Raw genomic sequence first — 23,659 nt, forward strand, 5'->3', positions numbered from 1 at the left:
GAACCATTGTGAATTAATTTTGTGTATGATGTGTGAGGGTTAGATTGAGGGTCTTTTTTTTTGTTTTGTTTTGTTTTGTTTTTTGTTGTTGTTTGTTTGTTTTGCTTAGGTTATTTGTGGTAGGCTGAATAGTGGCCCCTCCAAGATGTCCAAATCCTAGTATCTGGGACTTGTGAATGTTACCTTATATGGCAACAGGGATTTTGTAGATGTGATTAAGTTAAGTTTCTTGAGAGGGGGTGATTATCATGGATTATCCACGTGGGCCAGGTGTATCCACAAGGCTTCTACAAAAGGGAAGCAGGAGATTAGAGTGAGCAGTAGGAGATGTGACTATGGACCAAGATGTTGGAGGGGCACCTGGGTGGCTCAGTTGGTTAAGTGTCCGATTTCATCTTGGGCCATGATCTCACGGTTCATGAGTTTGAGTCCTGCATTGGGCTGTCTGCTGTCAGCACAGATCCTAGACCCCATCTTGGATCCTCTGTCCCCCTCTCTCGCTGCCCCTACCCTGCTTACACTCTCTGTCTCTCTCTCTCAAAAATAAATAAACATTAAAAAAAAAAAAGATGATGGAAAGATGTAGGAAGCAGCCATAAGCCAAGAAATGCAAGCAGTCTTTACCAGTGAGTACAAAGACAGGACTAAAAATTAGTTCTTCTAACTCAATTCTTTTTTCTTTCCATTACATCATATAGTTCTGTATGATGTTATATGTTAATCATATGTTATATATGTTAAATCATATTTTAATAAACTGTAAGCAATTATAGAATTTCTGGGTTGTACAAAATTTTAACATGTTAATTTTGTTAACATCCATCCATTCATCCATTCACTCATCCAATAACCATACACTGAGCGTCTACCTTGTGCCAGCATAAAGCCCTGAGGATATGGACATAAGAAGGGCAGGCTCCAGGCTCTGAATCAAGAAGCTCGCCCTCTTAGTGGGCAAAAATAGGCCTAGGCATATACTGTGTTTCAGTGTGAAAAGTAGTGATGTGGTAAGTTTATCCAGGAGGCAAGGCCTGAGCTGGGTCTTAGGGGATGAGTAGGAGTTAGTCAGATGACAGTGCAGGCTGGGGAGATGACAGGGCTGTGGAGAGGACACTCTAGGTGGAAACACCAGTCTTGTAGAGGTATTGTGGCATGACAGAACGTGGTGCCCTGGGGAAACTTTGTTGGCTGGCTCTGATGGGCGCTTGGTCACTGAGGATGCAGTGAGGAAGGACAGTGCTGAAGGAAAAGGCAAAGGTCAGCTCATGGAAAGCCCCTGCACACCTTGTCAGGAAGTTTGGAACTTAACGTGAGCACAGTGAGGGGCCATTGTAAGATTTAAGCAGGGATAACGTGATCAGATTTGTTTTTTTGAAATTGCTCTGATGGTCGTGGAAGGGAGTTGAAACTGGGGGAAAGGACAGAAGTTATGAAGCTGCTGTGGTGATCTAGAATTGACAAGAGCCTGAACTGGGGGGAGGGGGTGTGTGGCTGTGGAACATAAAGACAAGGTCTGGGCTGACAGTTACAAGGGAGGCAGGACACATAGGTAGAAAGTGATTATTTGGATATAGTGAAAGAGGGGACTGTTCCTAAAACCCTGGCTTGGAATTTGTTCATTCATTCATTATAATGGTTCTGGTTTGTTAGTTGCCTAAGTGTATCATCTGCAGGGAAATAGAGACATTTCCAATGATCTGGTGTTGGTTATGATAGTACTTAACTAGAATAGCATTGTAAATCAACTTTCCCTTGCTTTGTGTCAAATATCTAGAATGAAAATTGCCCACAAAAGTATTTTTATTCCAGCAATTTTTTTTCCTTTACCACATTGCTCACTCACAGACCGTGTCCCTGACAGTAGCAGAGGGTAGTTGTGTAAACAGTAGCTGCCGACTCATTTTAATATTGTATTGATTGTTTAATGTATTTATAACTCCACCTGTTTCCAGGAGGAGCTCAGAACAGTCTACTTTGAACCACAAATACACTAAGGGTGAACACGATAGCAAAAGATTGACAGTCTTGGTCCTCCAATGCACAAGTGTCCCTGTGCTGTTTTCAGCTTCCTAGCATCCATTTCTTCCTCCCACCCAGTAACAGTACCCAATTTTTATTCTACCCCTCCTTTCCATAGTCCTTGGGCCAAGGCGACTCTAGCTTCTAAGGAATTTGAGGTTCGAACTAGATAAAATCCACCCCACCTCCCACCTCTACCCCCATTGGTTCTGAGTGGGCATATTCCCTAAGTTGGTCTAATTAAAGTCAAGCTGAGGGCTTTTGCTCAAAGGGTAGGAATGTCTGGAGACACTACTGGTCACAACTGCAGAGTGTGGGGGTGCTACTGACCTCTAGTGAACAAAGACCAGGGATGCTGCTGTTCCTTAAAACAAATAATTGTGTGGTTCAAAATGTCCACAGTGCTGAGTCTGAGAAATCCTGTGCCGGTTCCCCGTAGTTTTAGAGAGATAGCATCCATGGGAGCCTTAACATTAGCATTGTAGGGAAAATTTTGTGCTTCGGTGGAAAACTCTGCATTGTCTAGATGGCAGAGGACACTCCTCTGGGTTATCTGATTCTATGAAAGCTATTTCAAAGGTCTGTAAGCTATAGATAACCAACAGCAATACAAAATTGTTCTTGATGGTAGTCTGCTCGTCTACATTCATTCTTCTCTAGGGTCATGGGAAGTCTGTCTAGCAGAGGTTCAATTGACATCCCAGTCCCCCTGTGGAATAAGTTTGTTTTGCCCCCACTGGCGTGTTCATTTCAATATCCCAACTCCATATAAATATATGATTTTTTTTTTTTACTTTAAACTGGTTGTAACACCTTCCTAGTTTCCCTCGTTCACGAGCGACCTGAAACAGTAAACAATGTGTTCATTTTTAACCTGTGTAAGAGTCATGCTTTGCCTATTTTTGTAGACTTCTCTTTTAATAGCATCATCTGCCTTTGAGGTGCCAAGGGAGTGGGGTCACTTCCATGGGAAGATGCTCTGGTCTCCGGAGTGGAAGCGGGATCCTGGACTTCCATGTGAGCTTCAGGACAACAGGTGTTTGTCTGTGTGGCCCATTGTTGTAGTCCTGGTGCCTAGCATGGAGTAAATGCCCCATAAATATTTGCTGAATGAATATATGAGACAACTGAGTGGACACTTTCTGCTTGGGCTGAGTAGGTTGAGAAGAAAAAGGGTAAGGGAAGACATGTTCTCTATGGAAACAAAGAAGGGGAGATTTCTTGAAGGAGAGGGAAAAATTGATAATTTGTGTTAAATTTTGTAGGGTGTTAGCAAATTGGGAGCCCCTTCCGTGGCTGGTGGCTGTCTTATTTGGTACATATTGCATGATCCAGTCTAGGTAGTTGAGCATAATTTGAAAGAATAGATGGTGACTTCTCTCCTTAGTGGATAGTGTGGCTTTGGGATAAATGTATTTCTTTCAAGGACTTCTGGTGTAAAAGTTAAAGGCATTCATAAAATAGATAAGGTGCAGCACTGCCTATATTTTGGTCCTGCTGAATATATAAGGGGACAATACAAGGTAAACTTAAACATGCTTGACTAATAGGAAATGTGCCAAAAAGTAGGAAAAACTTCTTTAAATCCACCAGCTGTGTTCCATTTCTGAAAAGTAGAAAGTTTGAGCTTCTGAAAAGTCTGATCATAGCTTTTGTTGCCTAATAGCAGGAACTTTTGCTGTTAACCAGGAGGAGTACACAGAGATTTCTTGGGACCTGAGCTCTAAGGGAATTTGTTACAGTTAGTTCTGGAACATGCAAAAATTAATCTAGACACAGACCTTATAATCTTCACAAAAGTTAACTCAAAATGGACCACAGACCTAAATATAAAACACAAAACTATGAAACTAGGAGATAACATAGGAGAAAATCCAGAGGACCGTGGGTTTGGCAATGATTCTTTAAATGCAACACCAAGAGCATGAGCCATGGAAGAAAGAATTGATAAACTGGATTTCATTAAAATTAAAATGTTCTGCTCTGTGAAAGACACTTTCAAGAGAATTAGGAGACAAGCCACAGTCTGGGAAAAAATATTTGCAAAAGACATATCAGAGAAAGGACTGCTGTATAAACATACACAGAACTTTTAAAACCCAACAATAAGAAACAAAGAATCTGATTTAAAAATGGGCCAAATGCCTTAACACACACCTCACCAAAGAAGATACACAGATGACAAATAAGCATATGAAAAGATATTCCACATCACATGTCAACCAGGAAATGCGAATCAAAATAACCGTGAGATACCATTAGGCACCAATTAGACTGGTCTAAATCCAGAATATTGACAACGCCAAATGCTGGTGAGGGTGAGGGGTAGCGGAAATAATCATTCATTGTTGATGGGAATGCAAAATGGTACAACCCACTTTGTTTGTTTATTTAGTTATTTTGAATTTAAATTTTACTTGGCTAACGTGCTATGTTAACCTAGTTAACATGCAAAATGGTACAGCCACTTTGGAAGGCAGTTGAGCAGTTTGTTACAAAACTAAACCTCCTCTTACCATATGATCAAGCAATTGTGCTCCTTGCTATACCCGAAGGAGCTGAAAACTTATGTCCACACCTAGATCTGCACACTGTTTATGGCAGCTTTACTCACAATTGTCGAACCCTGGAAGCAACTAAGATGTCCTTCAGTAGGTGAATAGATACATGAACTGTGGTACATTCAGACAATGGAATATTATTCGGTTTTATTTATTTATTTATTTATTTATTTATTTATTTATTTTTTCAACGTTTTTATTTATTTTTGGGACAGAGAGAGACAGAGCATGAACGGGGGAGGGGCAGAGAGAGAGGGAGACACAGAATCAGAAACAGGCTCCAGGCTCCGAGCCATCAGCCCAGAGCCTGACGCGGGGCTCGAACTCACGGACCGTGAGATCGTGACCTGGCTGAAGTCGGATGCTTAATTGACTGCGCCACCCAGGCGCCCCAATATTATTCGGTTTTAGAAAGAAGTGAGTTATCAAACTGCAAAAAGATGTGGAGGAAACTTAAATGCGTACTTTTAAGTGAAAGAAGCCAATCTGAAAAGGCTACATAGTATATGATTCCAAGGATGTGACATTCTGAAAAAGGCAAAACTATGGAGACAGTAAAAGATCAGTGGTTTCCAGGGATTAAAGGGGAGGGAGAGATGAACAGACAGAGCACAGAGGATTTTTAGGGCAGTGAAACTACTCTGTATGATACTTCAGTGGTGGATACATGTTATTATGCATTTGTCCAAATCCATAGAATGTCCAACACCAAGGGTGACCCATAATGCACGCTGTGGACTCTGGGTGATAGGTCAATGTAGGTTCATCAACTGTAATAAATATATTGCTCTGGTGGGGGATGTCGATAGCGGTGGAAAGCTATGCATAGGTGGGGGCAAGACAGTATATATGGAATCTCTGTACCTTCTGCTCAATTTTGCTATGAATGTAAAACTGCTTTCAAAAGTAGAGTCTAGGGGTGCCTGCGTGGCTCAGTCTGTTAAGCGTCTGACTGCTGGTTTCAGCTCAGGTCATGATCTCATGGTTCGAGAGTTCAAGCCCTGAATTGGCTCCTGCGCTGACAGTGAAGAGGCTGTTCAGGATTCTCTCTCTCTCTCTCTGCCTCTCCTGCGCATTTTCTCTCTCAAAATAAATAGTCAGTCTATTAAAATATTATAATCAAAACATCTGAGCCATAAAACCAATAAATATTTAGATTATAATTTAGAAAAAAATTGAAGCCTCGGAGAGCCTGGAGTTAACCAACTTAAGAAAAACATGCTGATGGGTGTGCTTGGGTGGCTCAGTTGGTTAAGCATCTGACGCTTGGTTTTGGCTCAAGTCATGATCTCATGTTTTGTGTGTTCAAGCCCTGGATTCTTTCTCTACACGTGCTATCTCAAAATAAATAAACTTAAAAAAAAAAAAGTGCTCACTTCCTACAGCTTCTTTTCCCACTAATAGAACTTTATGTCAGGCCACTTAAATGGTACTCAGGATGTAACCTGCTTTTCCAATGGGGTGGGGGTGGGGCACAAGCAGCTGACCTCAGGTCTGTTCCTTTCCTGCTTGCACCCTACCCAGGTGTGGTACTACCAGGCCCAGGGGCCTCTACCTGAAGTCCCTTTCCTTTAAGCTGTGGCTGGGCCTTGAGTCAGGGAAATCGGCAAGGAAACAGTTGCTGTAAAAGAAATCAGGAATGCCTGCAGTGTGCTTCTTACATAGCCAACAGCTCCTGAGAGACAGGAAAAACAGTTGAGAGGCAGTTATTTGGGTCGGTTGTTTTATCATTGTTTCTTAGTAAAACTCGTTCTTAAACTCTTAAAACTGCTTGTAAGCTAATCAAAGCGGGAAATTATTCTGTGCCATGCCTGAGGTGGAGTGGGGGTGAGGGTGGAGAGTTGGTGGATGAGGGGAAGGAGGAGCCAAGGGCTGATGCCCTATATTCATTCATTCCGTAAATTCAGGCATCCTGTAGTGAACAAGAAACACAAGTTTTCTGTTTCTATTCTTGAAGTGGGAAATACAGGCAATAAACAAAGAAACAGGTTATTTAACAAGATGATGTTAGAGCAGAATAGGATATGATGGGCATGAGGTGGGGACTGGGGGGCTGAGGATTGGGACAGGGGTACTTTATTAAGCGTGTGGGGAAGACCACTGAGCAGGCAGAGACCAGAATGAGGTGAGGGTGCCAACTGTGTGAGGGTCCCTGGCTAAAGGTGCGGTCAGTCTTAGAAAGGGCCCTTCTGCCTTCTCTGGATAACTCATTTATATACCAAGGTGGCAGAACAGGTTATTTTCTTTCTTTCTCGCCTCCTTCTTGAAACGAGACACAAATCCATTCCTTCTTTGGGGCTGGGTACCTGGTAAATCTGACTGATGCTGCTCAAGGCTTCACAGAGAAATTCTTGGCATATATCAAGACAAATGAGATCATAAGTATATATGCCAGCCTAAGCTAAGGAATGGGATAAGTGCTGTGGAGTTCAAAGGGGAGAAGGGCAATTCACAGGGCAATAAGAAAGATGTTTGGTAATTAGATGTTTGCCCTGCTATACAGATGTTAGATAAAATTTATCATTGGTAATAACTCTCATTCTAGAAAAGACACCCAATTTAGATACTTCTAGGCAGTTAAGGGAGGGGCAAAGTTTCTCTTGAGTTCCTCAGGGTCTGGATTGCTTTCAGTTCAAAACAGTCCACATGACAAAGTGGCACATTTTGGGGACACCTGTTCTGAATCCCTTCATAAGTCATCAGCAAGGATTGCCAGGTCTCTGCCCGGCATCCATCCTGGAGGAAGTAAGCCATCCAAAACTGTCTGGTGCAGAACAACGTCTCAGGTTGGGAGTTCTAAACTTGTAGTCCAGGGCCTTCAGCTCTAATGATAAGATTTCAGTGTGTAACAGGACTCCAACCGTCTTAAGGGTTAACTTGCTTCAAGCTTATGCACTCTTTGCTTGCTGACCTAAGTCCCTTGGTCTACAGCAGAACCGGCCTAATTTCCTTGAGATTTGCCGGCCTTGAGGAATGAAGGCCCACGCTTTCCCAGAAGATAAGGCCTTACTACAGTCACAAACAGCCGCCGCTGACTCCAGCAAGTCTGTTTAAGGTCACATCCACATACGACTAGCTGCCTGGCACCTGCTTTTCTGCACTTAGCTCTCCTCCCTTTTCCAATGCCTTCCCTTAAAAACCCTCAGGCTTCGCCTGATCGGGGAAAATGGTCTTTGAGAAGTTAGTCTACCATCTTCCCAGGTTGCCGGTTTCCTGAATAAAAAAATAACCTTTTTTACCACCGTTACTTTTAACCTTTTACCACCGTTACTTGTCTCTCGAATATTGATTTTCCAGCAGGGAGCAGCTGAACCTGGGTTCAGAACCTGTTCTCTGTCCAATAACAAGCCCGCGCAAACCGCTTGTGCATTTCCCCGGGGAGTGTCTAGAGCAGTCACTCTCAAAAGGGGGCGACGTCTCCAGAACAGCGATTGGCCTAAGGACTCCACGGCCACGCTCCTACTACTGGGAAAACCGACAAGGTCAGCTTCACCACCCCTTTCGCGGTTGTGAGCGCAGAAAGAAAAACCCCCGGGACCCTCCCAAGCGCGGCGTAAACGCATCTGCTAGGTATTACGCCTAGGTTCGGACTTTGGCTACTCGGGCCACACGGGCCGTCGCACCGAAGGTCGTCGCGGGCTATTTGCTCGCCAGTCGCGCAGCATTGTGGGGCTGGTAGTCCCAATTGGTGCGTGGGTGCGGGCTGCCGAAGCCACAGAACTACACCTCCCAGCAAGGACTCCGGCAGCAGGAGGCGCACGTTCTGTGCGCGAGCGACCAGACTTCCGGACGAGCCGGGGGGCGGGACCGTGGCGGAGGCTGGAGCTTGGCGTCGGGATGCAGCGCCCCGGGCCCTTCAGCACCCTCTACGGGCGGGTCTTGGCCCCGCTGCCCGGGCGGGCCGGGGGCGCGGCCTCTGGCGGAGGCGGGAACAGCTGGGGTGTCCTGGGTTCCCACGTGCAGCCTCCCGGGCGCACGCAGTCCGGGACCCGCGCCGGCGTCGGCGGTACAGGTACCTACGGCGGGGACGCCAACGGCGCCTGCCCGGCCCCCTCCACGATGTCCAAGGCCGAGGAGGCCAAGAAGCTGGCGGGCCGCGCGGCGGTGGAGAACCACGTGAGGGTGAGCAGCTCCGGGCGTGGGGCTCCTGTGCTCTGCCTGATGGGCTCCTGTTGCGCGCTCTGGGCGGGGGGGTGCGTGAGAGGAGAGAGGGTGCACACTTTATCCGGGTTTAGATCCCTCCCCCCGCCCCCCGCGCTTTTCCTTGCTCCTTAAAGATCTTTTAGATGTGGAATCAGTTGGGGGCGAGTTTCCTAAAAGTTGAGCTTTCTAAAAAGACTCCTTGTCCGGCGGGGTAACACTTTGCAAAGTGGAGTCTGGTGGTGTCTGATGTGTTTGGAGTGGGGCTGGCGGGGACTTGCCGTGCGGCTTCCTTATCAACAAATGGCAAATGGTGAGTCCTGAGGCTGCCAAGAGCTCTTCATCGCTCTTTATTGTGCTGGGAAGTCTGTGGAGAGCTGTTTTGAAAATTGCGTTGAAATTTCACTCCAAGGAGGTTCTTAGCGTGGCGCGCGTCCGGTCCTGAGTGTACTCGCTAGCGAAAGAGAGACAGGAAGACTCAGGCTTTAAACCTCCTGCTTTTCACAGGGGTGGGTGGGCGCTTGGATTTTGGAGGAAGCTGTTCTTTAAGGTTGGGGCGCAGAGATGTCTAGATGTTACCGGTGAGGTCGTGGCCCCGCTTGTTAAGTGGCGGGTGTGGTGGTGCTGTTTAGTGAAGTCTCTTAACAGGAGTGGATTTGCTTTTATCAGTCAGGTTAATTATCTTAATTGTGGTACTTCCTCGGAGCCAAGTGGAGTATCTCTGCCCTTTGGTGGAGTTTCCTGGGCTCTGTTGGGCTTTTTGTCTCTCTTTTTATTTCTTAGAAAGTGGTATCAGATTCTCTCTCTCCTTTAATGATAGTTCTTTACGTTTACATTTGTTAATGCTTCAGCATATAGAGTTACTTTCCATTGATATATGATGTTTGATCCTCAAACAGCCCGACTAAGTGGGAGGGACCAGTGTGGTAACTTGTTTCTACAGAAACATGTTTTGTAGAGGAATGCCCAGGGATCCTCCGGGACCCAAACTGAGTGACTCCTCTTCCAGTGCCCTTCCACCAGCTCCCCAGCTGCCCTGTTCTGGTGTATTTTGTTCCAAGTCTGGTTAGCAGTGGAGTTTTCCATGGGAATTCTCAGAGACAATGCAAAATGTGCAGTCTGGCTCTGCTTTTGGGATTCAGTGCCTCAGCTGAAAAATTGGGACAGTAAGCTGAAATTTCAAAATGCCTGTATAAAGTGAGCAGTTAATAGATGAGTAAATGAAATCTGTACATACCTTTTCCTATTATTTACATTAATACTTGCTGACATTAAGTATTCCTGACTTTCGTTTTATAACGTATTTGCTTACATAAAAATCTGTAAGCCCCCACCTGAGGCTAGAGCTACAAAACACTGGATTCCAGCCACCTTATTCTGTGAAATTACCGGGTGATCATGGGGAGAGCTTCGTTGGCACTTTGGGGGCACCTCGCACCAATCTCAGTTGCATCTGCTTTGCCTACAGAGCTTCTTCCTGAGATGCCAACATTGCCTGAATTTTGTATTTTCTGCTTTTAAATGTTGATTTGTTCATTTCATTCGTTTGCCAGATATTTGAGTGTCTCATATGTGTCAGGCAGTTAGTGCGGTGGCCAGAAATGTTGCTTCAGGGAGAAGGAAAATCATTTCCTGTATACTCCTGCAAACAGGAGAGTTCAAATCTACACATTTACCGAACATAGTCATGTGCCTGATGGTCAAGGCTTAGCTACTAGCTGTCCTCTGGGGAGTTGGGGGAGAGGGGTATCCTTTGTCCCAGTCTAAGCCATATTTTCTTCTAGTGCCTTGTGTCTTGAAATCGTTCACTTGTGTCAGTTTATCAAGGTGGTCATGTGCCAAGTCCTGTTGGTCCCACCTTTGGAATGTTGTTAGAGCTGACCCTTCCCTTTGACCTATCACCTTTACCAGTTTAAGCTCTCCCCATGGCCGGAGGACAGCAGTTGCCCTTATCTTGTCCCCTCTGCCAATCTACCAAGTGATCCATTATCATCTTCTGAAGCGCTCATCAGCTCTTGTCACAGTGGCCCTCAGGTGGCCTCATTTTAATGTCCCTGTTAACATCTAAAGTATCTTTTGCGAGCCCGGTACTGGGCCAGCTGGAGAGAATGCACAGACGAGAGGCTGTGGTTCTTTTCCTGAAGCCCACAGTCTTGTTTCCTTCTATAATCCTTCGTCCTCCATGTACCAGAACGTTGGAAAAGTCAGACTACTGGCATATAGTGTGTTTCGACATCACTACACTTTACCTGGAATACTCGCTCTTGTCCTCTGACCTTGCCTGTTAAAGTCGTATATGTCCTTCAGGGTTTGGTTCAAAGACCATTTCCTCCTTTCAGTTTTTCCTTAGCCTCCTAAGTAGCGGGGAGATCTTTTCGATTTTGTAGTGCTTTATACCTCTTAGATGCTTTATAGTGTCTTATGTTCTAGTCATCTGTATGTTTATCTCTCCTATCCTCCTAAAGAGTAAGTAAGCTCTTAGTGGATAGTTAACCTTATCTTTGCTCAATGTTGGTTGCAGCAGGGCCTGCCTGGTAAATGTTGGTTGAGTTGGTGGAGTGTGGACACAAATATGGAGGTTGTGGGGTTATTGGTGGCCCTTTGCTTAATTAGAATCTCTGGAGTGTAGGGTTTCCAGTTGCCCAGCCCATTGGTGTTCCACTGTGGTGACCACTTCCACATCTGGATGGATGGAGAACCTGGAGAGTTCTCAGCTGAACCCAGGGGTAGCCACCCTGACCTCAGATGTGCCTGTTCCTGGCAGTATAGCCACCCAGGATGGGTTACCATGCAGGGCCGTGTTCTCCTGAAGGTCTGTAGCTCCCTTTGTTCTCTTTGGAGCCTGGCTTTGTTTCTTTGACCGGCTTAGCTTGAAGTTGGTGAGCAGTGGCTCCAGTTGGTCAGCAGAAGTGTTTCATATGGCATGTGGTTTGGTATTGCCCATCAGAAGGGGCCCGTTCCTCCTGAAGAGCTTGCTTGGCAGCCGCCTGCTGTTGGGCCACCTCACAGGCAGCCTTTGGCTATCTCTGTTTCGCTTTGGCTAGGACACTGATTCCTGGGCCAGTCATTTGATTCCATGGTAGGAGAACCACGTGGTTGAAGAGCTTGCGCCTGGCAGGCCTCTGTAATTCCTGGCCTCCTCCACAAAGGGAAGAGCCTTGCGTAGAGCTTGTCTGACTCACCAGAGTTCATCTGTGTGCCACCTGCCTGCTGGGAGCCTGAGTGACATCAGTGTATGGTAATGAGGATGACTGTATAGCTAGAGCTGTCAGCTCCGGGTCAGGTGTGAGAGTCAGGTCAAGCCTACGTAGGCATCAGTAAATTAAGTAATTTTCTCATTCTTGAAGATATCCAGCTATTTTTTTTTAAGCTTATTTATTTATTTTGAGAGGGAGAGATGTAGAGAGAATCCCAAGCAGGCTCTGTGCTGTCAGATCATGACTTGGGTGGACATCAAGAGTCGGACGCTTGCCTGGCGCCCCCAGATATCCAGCTATTTGGGCTGTTTTTGTGTTGTGACCTACCATTCACGTGTCTTGAAGACCTTACTGTTGACGTTTGCGCAGGTAGCTAAATGACTACTGGATGATGCATTGCCTTCATGAGGGCATCACTGAAGGTGGAGTACTGACCCAGAACAAGCTCTCTTCTGAGGGCCCCATGGTGGATTTGGTGATTTGGGAACTATGAGTTAGTCAAAGTGATTTCCATCAGGTAGCAAGCACAGAGGCTAATGGGTAAAGCCATCAGTAGGTAGAGGCCCAGCTGGAGGTGCTTTAGTGGCTGGGATATTAACATTTCATTTCTTTTTTGCAGCTCTCTCCGCTTGTTGGTCATGCTTTCTAATCCTTTACAGTTTGAGCTGTGGTCTTGCTTTGAGAAGGACTGTATCAGATACGGGCCCAGGGGCTAGCATGGGGTATTTGTCCTGTGGGGAGTGAGGGGTGTTGGCTCTAGCTCTCAATTTGTCCTGAGTTGCCCCAGGATTTTTTGTCTCCTATGAAGTATTAAAAAACAAAATTCAACAGTAAAATTTAAAGATCTATTGGCTTTATTCAGTGGTTCATGAATCGGGCAGCATCCAACCTAGCACGTAGAAAGGAACTCCAAAGAGCTTTGCAAAATGAAAGACTTTTCTAGTCAGAAGGGACAGGACCTAGGAAGTTATCCTAGGCATAAAAGCAGGTTGGTTATTACAAGGTCACTTTGCTATAGGGGGTGGCAGAGTTCTCTCAGGCAGATTACCTAGCTAGTGCCGATCAGACAGTTCCTGACTGACTGGCTTAAGATTCCCTTTCTGGAAGAGCCGAAACTGTAATTAAGTCAAGTCTTGGTTTGGTGACCTGGGGCTTAGCATAAGTGACTCCATTTGGGGCCTTTTTTTTTTTTTTTTTTTTTAAACACTCGCTGCTTCCTATCAGGCAAAAGATTTAGCTTACTTAAAATGAATGTGCAATTTAAGCTGGCTTTACAAAAATGTTCTGCAGGTGAGTACTGAAAGATTCCTGGCCAATCCCCAGGGGCAGTCAGAAAGGAAAAGCTGTACAAAAAACACAGAGCCTAGGTATACCCTAAGAGTGAAAAGCAGAGTTTTCTAGCTTCAGTGACTTTTCAGGGACTAATCACAGGCATCTTCAGGTTGGTGGCATCACAGGGAAACTTCAGGGGGGCACCAAGCCCGCCATCTAGAGCCTCCCTGAAGTGAGCAGAAGGGGTAGGTAGAGTCCAAAGTAACCTTGAGGGTGATGCAGCCTGGCCAGGTCTGAGGAACCAGGGAGGGTCCCTCAGGACCAGTCAAGAGGGTCCTTGGCTTCACACAGGATCAAAATCAAACTCAAGCTGGTAGGAAGTGAGAGCAGAGTTTACTGAATAGTGCGAGGGATAGATTATAGCAGACCTGAGTGTCTGGGAGACCCAGGAAGGAAAGGAGAGAGACTCCCATTTTTGCTTGGGGGCCGGGGTTTTTATTGAGGACAGTGGCCCTGGGGTATGTGCCTCTCAGGCATCCAGGAACTGGTCACAACAAGGATGAGTGCAGGGTGCCTCTGTGGCTCTATTGGTTGAGCATCAGACTCTTGATTTAGGTTCCCAGGGTTGTGGGATGGAGCCCCGTGTTGGGCTCTGCTGAGCGAAGAGCCTGCTTGGCTCCTTGGGAATCCTCTCTCTGCCCCTGCCCTACTCTCTAGCTCTTTCAAAAACCTAAAAATAAATAAAAAAAAAAGAAAAGGATGAGTGCCCAGGTATTCCCCATAAGTCACTTATACCTATGCCCTGGAGCTAGGAGTCTCCGAAAACCCTTCATGATGACCCCGCCCCATCAGTACTTAGATGTTATCTATTGTGCTAGAAGACTAAAGATACCCTGAACTCCCTGACCTTTACGAGGAGGACATACTTTTATATATACCGTAAGGCATGTTTAGGGTGGGGGGGGGTGCAAGTCCTAGGGATGAGGTTGAAGTGGTGGTGGTGAGGGTCCAGAGCCGATGGCCAAGAATTCTTGCGATGTCTTTGGTGCCAAGGTGCCTTTGTTAAAGCATGGGGACAGGACTGGTGGGCCAAAGAGCTGCTCTGGGGTTCGAACTGATTATATACCTGGGAGTTTGGGGGGAGGGGGTGTGTGTAAAGGCAGTGGGAAGTTCTCAGACTTTCATATGCTGATGAAGACTCAGCAGATGCTGGAGGCCTTGCTTTTTTTGCGCTAAAGTTATTTTTCCCTGTAGCAAAGTATTAACGTTAAGACCATGGGGAGTTCCCGGAGGAATGTTATTTACTCTGCCTATCTCAAGTATTTGTCAATGGGCTGCAGGTTATAAAGAAATTTAATTTTATCTACATTTTCTTGCCATTGTTCCCCACATCACTATGGAGGGGGAGGGTGATGTTAGGGTTTCGGGAAGCTGAGTCTATAGGTTTCGGGAGATTGCCTTTTTTCTTGTAAATCATTAAAACAGTTGCAAACTGATGGAGACCCACGTCCTGCACGACTGTGATCTCGGTCACTTTGTTTTTCCCTTTGCTTTGGTCTTGGGCGGCCAGAAGTGCCTGAGGAGTGTCACATATCCCACCTGGAGAGAGGGGTCTGGGGTGTTACCTTGTGCTTTGCCCTCAGCTTGCCTTTGGCTCCCTCATCACTAGCAAGAATAGAAGCAGGAAAAAGTGAAAAAGCAGGGTTTTTTCCCCCCCATGGGGTCTCTTCAGTTTCCCTGTCTGAAGGGGATGGCAGACGTTTTGAAATAGGAAACCACATCAGCATCCGTCCACTTGATGCCAGAAGGTCCCTATTTTGCACAAGGCTGCCTCACTACGGGAAGTGGGCGAAGCTTTGTTAGGATTATGAGAAAGAGTCTTCACCTGCAGTAGGGACAATGGGTAAGAGTGCTGTGAGCACAAAGGACAAGAAACAGGCCTCAGGAGAAAGGGGGAGAATCCCTGTGAGCAGACGAGGGGCAGAGTAGGGGCCCAGCCGGGGTCAGTTAGACCACAAACAGCAAAACAGGGTCAGGGTACTACAATCAGGAACTAATGTGGAGCTCACTCAGTTCCTAAGCAACTTCCTGCCAGACTAAGGCAAAACAGCTAGAAACCAGAGCAAAAGCTACCATTCATTAAGCACTTACCGAGAATATTTATTAAATGTTAATATAAGTCAAATCTCACAACAATCCCTTGTGACATCAACCCTAATGATCTCCACTTTAGAGAAGAATTCAACACCATAAGGCAAAATTTAAGGAAATGAGCAAAAGACGTTACTAAATATCCTTTCTTTGGAATGGCCTTCCACTAGGCCATTTACAACTCTGTGGAGAGACCTTTAACTTGTAGAATGCTCTTAATGCACGTAATTTTTGTTCATAGAAATGCAAATTTTATGAGAGTCAACTGATTATTATCCTAAGACGCTTGTAAATTCATTTCAACATTTCTTGACTGCATATGAATTTCGGTTCTAGGGTTTTTCCTGTGGACAGGTTGTAACATCTTTTCCCATTCACTCATTAATTTAATGAGCTAAATGAAATCTATGACCTATTCATTTTATATTGACATAAGTCTCGTGATTTTCTTTCTTTTTTTTTTTTTTTAATAATCCTTTCACAATATCAGTTACCTCCTACATAACCTTACTTTGAATAAGCAACTTCAGGAAGTTCAGTATGCTGAAATATTTTGTGTCAAATTTCTTAGAGTTCCAGCAACTGATTAACAACAACTCATTGTGCAAGGGGAAGCCCATAGTGAAAATTTTTTTGCTGTAAATGATGAAGTTTTGGGGTGATGGTGGGATGGTCTGTAGCCGATGGCCAAGAAAGACTTCTTGAAGAGGTCTTTGGAGCAAAAAGGTGATTTTATTAAGGCACGGGGACAGGACCCTGTGGACAGGAAGAGCTGCACTGGGGTCATGACAGGTTACTCACTATGTATGTGTATATATGTGTGTGTGTGTGTGTGTGTGTATACATATATGTGTGTGCGTATGTGTACGTATATATATACATAGGGATATAGAAGTCTCTAAGGGATTTTGGAAGCAAGGTTTCCAGGACCTTGAGGGGCTAGCTGTTAGCTAGGGAAATGCCATTTTTTACTGTTTCGTAAAACCTCAGTCATGAGACCTTTCAGATGTATATCGGTAGGCAATAAGTTCAGAGTATGATTGCCAGCGTATATCTTGGGGTGCTTGAGATTAAGGAAGTAGACTTACAGGTTCCTGAAGGTTGGGACAATGTTCAGCCAAGGTTCTCTTTTGTTCCTAGCAAAGTGCCATCATGGAGACAGTTGAGCTCCTAGAGGGGGGTTACTCTGCCAGTTTCGAGGACTTGTCAATGGACTGTAAGCAGTAAGGGAGTTTAATTTTTCATTTGCCTTAGTTTCCCACATCACCATGGCAAGCACTTAAACCCCTTTCCTTTGTTCTTGGGTAGCCAGGAGTGTCCAGGGAATATCACACATATTTCCACCCTGGGGGGCAGGGGGTGGTGGTGGTGCCAGCCTGTATTTTGCCCTCAGCTTACCCCGTGTTCCCTCATCAATGAGCAAGACAACAGGCCCCGAATTAAGTCACTTGTGTTAAGCCTGTATCACCAAAAGAAGATTTAATTACATTTTCAACCCTCCCAGAAATGGAATGTTCTGTTAGTCAGTCCATCAGGAATTGTCTGATGGGCACTAGTTAGGTAATCTGCCTGAGTGTCCCCTCCTGTCCCCTAAGGAAAAGTAACCTGGCAATAGCCAGTCTGCTGTTTCGCCTGCTGTGACTTCCTTGTTCACACTTCCTTCTGGCTGGAAAAGTCTTTCATTTCGTGTAGCTCCTCGGAGCTCCTTTCTGTCTGCCAGATTGAATGCGGCCTGACTTGCTCAAACAAATTCTTAAAATTTTTAATGTGCCTCAGTTTACCTTTTTAACAGGAGGAAATGGTGATGTTAGTGTCAGATGAGAGTAGAAGGAGCCGTTGATAAACTGCCATGGGCACTAGGCTAAAGTACTCTCGGTTGGTTCTGTTCAGTGCTTATGTTGCTATCAAATGGGCACAGCACCTTGATCTAGGAAGTGGGCTAAAGAGGGCGTCACATATGGTATTAATGAGTTTTTGTTTTTCCTCGCCTTTTTTTGGCAGAATAACCAAGTGCTGGGAATTGGAAGTGGCTCTACAATCGTTCATGCTGTACAGCGAATAGGTATGCTCTTGGGCTGTCTGGATGTTTTGTGGGGGCCACGGGGGTGAGGATGTGGAGGAGGGGGATGGAGGGGGGCACAGCATTGGCACCTGCCCAGCTCTGCTCTTCTGAGAGGTATTCTTGGGCCTCTTCAGCCAACTTTGGGGGATGCCCTGGCTTTGTTTACTTTGCTCATGTGGAGGGTAGGAGCTGATTTAGGAGGAGATCTCAACAGAATTTTAATCCTCGTCAGTGGTCCTGTGTGTGGCCCCTGGGGCCCTGAAGCAAGGCTTCTAAAGCCTTTGGGTCCCTCAGTTAATTTCAGGTGGACAAACTGAGCTCAGAGCAGGCTCGCCTGTCCGTGACCCTGGAGTGGATATGAGGCACCCAGAGTTGGTGGCTCCTTCCTGCAGGTACTGGCTTACTGATTAGGGTGTCTCTGAGCTTAGGAAAGGCTCTGGAATTATCAGCCCCTGTGGCTGCTCAACAGGTTTTACTGCCCTGCTTTTGTTTGTTAAAACAAAGCCCACGAGAGACTTGCCTGAATGCTGATTGCTTCTTCTAGGTGCCAAGGCGGGGGCAGTGCTCAGGAGACAAAGTCCAGGAACACTTTGTCTTTAAAAGAGTGGCTGTGGTGCTGGCGTGATGGCTTCTGGAATCCTTATTGCCTTAACACGGGCTTTTGTGTTACATACCTTTCTACCTTACCATTGAGTGTGTGGAGGATTGCAGGGCAAAGGAATTACTGTGCATTTCATAATAGTGGCTTCTGAACCTCCCATGATGCAGACCCAATGAGTCAAAAGATTGGAGCTTTTAATAAGGTAGTTTTTTCTTAAGATCCCCCCCCCCTCACCGAAATGCACAAATCCAAAAAGAATAAGTAAACCCTGTTTAACCGCCCTCTGGTGGCCTATAAATGATTATATGTTTTATGCATGTAAAGTTCTCTTTTTTCTGTGAGAGGCAATATAAGGAAGTAGTTAAGACTGGAGCTAGCTGGACTGCATGGGATATCAGCTCTGCCACCTGTTAGTGATAAAACTACCCAGTGACTTTACCTATCTGTGCCTCCGTTTCTTCATCTGTAAAGTGGGAATAATAATTGCAGCTTACCTTTGGGTTGTTAGGATGAAAAGAGTTCACATGTACAAAAGTCTTTGAATATTGCCAGGTACGTAGTAGTAGCAAACACCTGACATGGCTCTATTCGTAGTTAGTATTTACTCCTGTCCCTGTCTTGTGTGTGCGATGTGTGTTCACAAACTTTCTCACCAAGGCTGGGGACGCAGAATGAAAGGCGGCCGTCAGTGGGGGAGTAGACCTTTCCTTTTCTGTTGGATCTGAGCAGATGTGCACCTGAGAAGAAAAATAAAGTGAGGAGAGTGAAAAACCACCAACATGGCTTTTGTCTCCACAGCTGAAAGAGTGAAACAAGAGAATCTGAACCTTGTCTGCATTCCCACCTCCTTTCAGGTATGTCCTGCTTTCCATTCTGCATCTTGGCACTTGGCTGCTGAATTTCTGGGTCCCGAGGACATGGAGGTGTGGCTTTGGGTTGTGTACCAGGGTTGCTGTGTAGGTGGGGGAGCCAGGAGCAGGAGAGGAGTTTATTTTCTGAGGATTGCTCCTTAGAAGTGTGGCCTTAGACGCATTCACGTACTCACTCTGAATATTTGAGTGTATCCTGTGGCAGCACGGCGTAGTATATGCAGAGTTTTAAAACTCTTAGCTGGTTGGGTATTTGCTCTAGTATCTGGAAACGACATGCTTTTCTTGCTATTTAAATTTTTGTTTCAACTTTGTGTAATAATTCTCCACGGAATGGATGAATGGAAGTGGGTGTTTGCTGGGTTTTTTTACCTCCTTGCTCCCCAGTTCACAGGCAGCTTTCTCTCCTAATCCTCCAGTACAGTTACATTTTGGTGCAGCATTACTCAGTGTTTCCAGAGTTGTGATTGTCCAAACTACAGCTGAACTGTGTCCTGTGCTGTGATTATTCCTCCTTAACCTCCTTGCTACTTTGTTTTCCTGCAAGTGAAGTAAATGTTGCCTTTGCTTTTTTCATTTGCTTGGTTATCTGTGTACACTTTACTAATTCAGGCCCAAGCTCTTACCCAGATGGGAAAATCTCACTTCTTTCTGGGTATTCCGCTCCATCCATCTCGTCTTGGCCGAGTCTCTGAGTCTTCGGAGTTGGTAACGTGTTACATGGCTTTGCAGTCAGGAACCTTCTCTTCTCTTCTCCCCTTTTGGATCGCCCTGTTTCTTGGTCCTGTTTCTCTTCATTTCTCCCTCTGCTCCACCTCTTTTGTTTCCTTCAGTTTTGGTGAAGTACATCCTTTAGGAAGCTGTCTAAGTGTGTGGGATGCCAAGTTGTTGACAACTTTGGATGTCTGAAAATGTCTTTAAAAATTTTTGTTTTAATTTTTATTTTACTTTTTTAGAGAGAGAGAGACAGAGGATATTAAGCAGGCTCCACACACAGCACGGAGCCAGATGCGGGGCTTAATCCTATGACCCTGGGACGGTGATCTGAGCTGAAATCGAGAGAGGGATGGGATGCTCAACCCGGGGGCCCCTGAAAATGTCTTTATTCTAGCCTTTCTTGAAGTCGGTTATTTGACTTAGAGAATTATATACTAGATCTTTTCTGAGGAAGTTTGAAGGCATTTCTCTATTGTGTCATTTTCCATTTGTTGAGAAAGGAGTTTGAAGCCATTCTGATTCTTGATCCTTTGTATGAAACCGGTTTTTTACACTCTCTGAACCCTTGTACCCTGATATTATCTTTTCCTTGTGTCCAGTGTTCTGACATTTCACCATACTGTGTCTTAGTGTGGGGTTCGTTTTCATCTATTCTTCTGGGCACTTGCTGGGACATTTCATTCTGCAAACTCATACTCTTTAATTTGGGGGAGTTTTTTTTTCTATTATTCCTTTAATTTTCTTGCCTCTGTTTTCTGTGTTTTTTCTTTCTAGGATGTTTGTCTTATTCTTGGTGCTCGTGGCCTGTTTTGTCCTATTATCTTTTTAGTTTTGTCTTTTCTAACCCTTCTTTAAAAAAAAAAAGTTTATTTTATTTTATTTATTTTTTTAATTCTTTTTTCAACGTTTATTTATTTTTTGGGACAGAGACAGAGCATGAACGGGGGAGGGGCAGAGAGAGAGGGAGACACAGAATCGGAAACAGGCTCCAGGCTCTGAGCCATCAGCCCAGAGCCTGACGCGGGGCTCGAACTCCCGGACCGCGAGATCGTGACCTGGCTGAAGTCGGACGCTTAACCGACTGCGCCACCCAGGCGCCCCAAAAAACGTTTATTTATTTTTGAGAGGGGTGGGGAAGAGGGGGAGAGAGAGAGGGAGACACAGAATTTGAAGCAGGCTCCGGGTTCTGAGCTGTCAGCATGGATCCCGATGCCGGGCTCAAACCCACGAGCTATGAGATCATGACCTGAGCCAAAGTCGGACGTTTGACTGACTGTGCCACCCAGGCTCAGCCTGATGACTTTGTTTTAACCTGATTACATCTGTGAAGACCCTATGTCCGAATAAGGTCACAATCTGAAGTTCTGGGGGTTAGGACTCCAACCTGGTTTTTTTTTTTTTTTTTTTTTCCAGGGGAACGCAGTTCGTCCCATAACTCATGTTATGAGTGTGGGAAGCTCGTGTTGTTTGTGACTCTGATTTCCCTGTGTATGCAGGGCCACACTCACAGGGGACCCGTGTGGAGTTCAGTCAAAGATGGGGAGAAGGGAGAGTTGTAGGACTTGCAGATGGGAGCAGGTCCTACCCCTATGGTTCTTGAGGTCAGTGTACAGAGTTCTCCATGTTGTGGAGAGGGGTACGGACTGTTTAAAGCTAGGGCAGATCCTGGCCAACAGGCACATGAAAAGATGTTCAACGTCGCTCCTCATCACCTCACGCCAGTCAGAGTGGCCAAAATGAGCAAATCAGGAGACTAATGATGCTGGAGAGGATGTGGAGAAACGGGAACCCTCTTGCACTGTTGGTGGGAATGCAAATTGGTGCAGCCAAAAATTAAAAATAGACCTACCCTATGACCCAGCGATAGCACTGCTAGGAATTTACCCAAGGGATACAGGAGTACTGATGCATAGGGGCACTTGTACCCCAATGTTCATAGCAGCACTCTCAACAATAGCCAAATTATGGAAAGAGCCTAAATGTCCATCAACTGATGAATGGATAAAGAAATTGTGGTTTATATACACAATGGAGTACTACGTGGCAATGAGAAAGAACGAAATATGGCCCTTTGTAGCAACATGGATGGAACTGGAGAGTGTGATGCTAAGTGAAATAAGCCATACAGAGAAAGACAGATACCATATCGTTTCACTCTTATGTGGATCCTGAGAAACTTAACAGAAACCCATCGGGGAGGGGAAGGGGAAAAAAAAAAAAAAAAGGTTAGAGTGGAAGAGAGCCAAAGCATAAGAGACTCTTAAAAACTGAGAACAGGGGCGCCTGGGTGGCGCAGTCGGTTAAGCGTCCGACTTCAGCCAGGTCACGATCTCGCGGTCCGTGAGTTCGAGCCCCGCGTCGGGCTCTGGGCTGATGGCTCAGAGCCTGGAGCCTGTTTCCGATTCTGTGTCTCCCTCTCTCTCTGCCCCTCCCCTGTTCATGCTCTGTCTCTCTCTGTCCCAAAAATAAATAAACGTTGAAAAAAAAAATTAAAAAAAAAAAACTGAGAACAAACTGAGGGTTGATGGGGGGGGAACAAACTGAGGGTTGATGGGGGGGGTGGGAGGGAGGGGAGGATGGGTGATGGCTATTGAGGAGGGTACCTTTTGGGATGAGCACTGGGTGTTGTTTGGAAACCAATTTGACAATAAATTTCATATATTGAAAAAATAAATAAAAATAAAGCTAGGGCAGATCCTGTCCTTGTATTATTGCTTATTGTCTGGGAAGATGAGGGTCCCAGGGCTTGCAGAAGTTGAGGCGGGGCTTCCCAGCCATACAATTACTCATGGGGCTCCTTTCATGTGCTGGACTATTTGTTTATTTATTATTTATTTATTTTTTATGAATATAATTTATTGTCAAATTGGCTTACCTACAACACCCAGTGCATATCCCAACAAATGTCCTCCTCAATGCCCATCACCCATTTTCCCCTCTCCCCTACCCCACCATCCACCCTCAGTTTGTTCTCTGTATTTGAGTCTCTTGTGGTTTGCCTCCCTCCCTCTCTGTTTGTAACTATTTTTTCCCCGTCCCCTCCCTCATGCCCTTCTGTTAAGTTTCTCAAGATCCACATATGAGGGAAAACAGTGATATCTGTCTTTCTCTGACTGATTTCACTCAGCATAATACCCTCCAATTCCATCCACGTTGCTGCAAATGACATGATTTCATTCTTTCTCATTGCCAAGTAGTATTCCATTGTATATATAAACCATATCTTCTTTGTCCATTCATCAGTTGATGGACATTTAGGCTCTTTCCATAATTTAGCTATTGAGAGCGCTGCTATAAACACTGGGGTACCCATGCCCCTAGGCATCATCACGTGCTGGACTTTGGATGGGAACTGGGATGGGTGGCTGCTGGTGGTGGTGGGGAGACAGAATTCAGTTGGACATGGTGATCACTGAGGATATGCGTGCTATCATAGGGATGTGAGGCTCCTATGCATGGGAGGTGTTAATCATCATCTCCAGTGCCCAGTGTGGTGCCTGGCTTTTAGGCACTCTGTACGTGTTTGTTGGATGAATTAATGCTACATTTACGTGGGCCATTATTTATAATTAAATGGTAGAGAAGTAGAGATAATGTGCCTTTTAGAGGAAGGAGAGCCTACTCCTTGCCCAGGGAATTGGGGAGGGCTTCCCAGGAAGGATGACATTTGAGTTGGTCACGTGGGGCAGGAGTTTGGGAGAAGGTAGAGGAGGAATGCCAAGACCTCAAAGAACTCCTTTTAAAATTGTTATCGTTAATAGCATGTTATTATATAAGATGACTTCAATTCCATTTATAAATGGGCCTGCCCTCTCTGCTTCTTGTTCTTTTACCATTCTCTCTGTTTTCCTTTCCTTCTGATTCCCTTCTTAGTCCCTAGGTGAGAGAGGAAGGCAGGAGACTATTTCTGGTCTTCACTCTGTCCCTAACTTACCACTGTGACCTCTCTGGGCATCCATTTCTTCCTTAAAACAGGGGTTTGCACTAGGTAATTCCTAGAATGAACTCAGAATGATTGCTTATTTACCCAACTATTGGCTCAAATGATGCTAACTGCTGTAGGGTGGCAA

At 45.4% G+C, this 23,659-nt stretch overlaps 1 protein-coding gene across 4 annotated transcripts in view; it reads left to right on the forward strand.

The window, feature by feature from the left end:
- Positions 1 to 23,659, forward strand: part of RPIA (ribose 5-phosphate isomerase A) — a 163,554-nt gene that overhangs the window by 36,000 nt on the left and 103,895 nt on the right. The window contains exons 1-3 of one of the 4 annotated variants that reach the window (XM_019827555.3): positions 8,357 to 8,702; positions 17,342 to 17,402; positions 18,802 to 18,857. In XM_019827555.3, the coding sequence (XP_019683114.1) occupies positions 8,418 to 8,702; positions 17,342 to 17,402; positions 18,802 to 18,857 (402 nt within the window). In that variant the 5' untranslated portion in view covers positions 8,357 to 8,417. Of the gene's footprint in view, positions 1 to 8,356; positions 8,703 to 17,341; positions 17,403 to 18,801; positions 18,858 to 23,659 lie in introns of those variants that run through there. The other 3 variants (XM_045054542.1, XM_003984239.6, XM_045054541.1) reach the window with 3 other exon arrangements.

Source organism: Felis catus, chromosome A3 (assembly GCF_018350175.1).
Source record: "Felis catus isolate Fca126 chromosome A3, F.catus_Fca126_mat1.0, whole genome shotgun sequence".
In the NCBI taxonomy this organism is placed as follows: Eukaryota; Metazoa; Chordata; class Mammalia; order Carnivora; family Felidae; genus Felis; species Felis catus.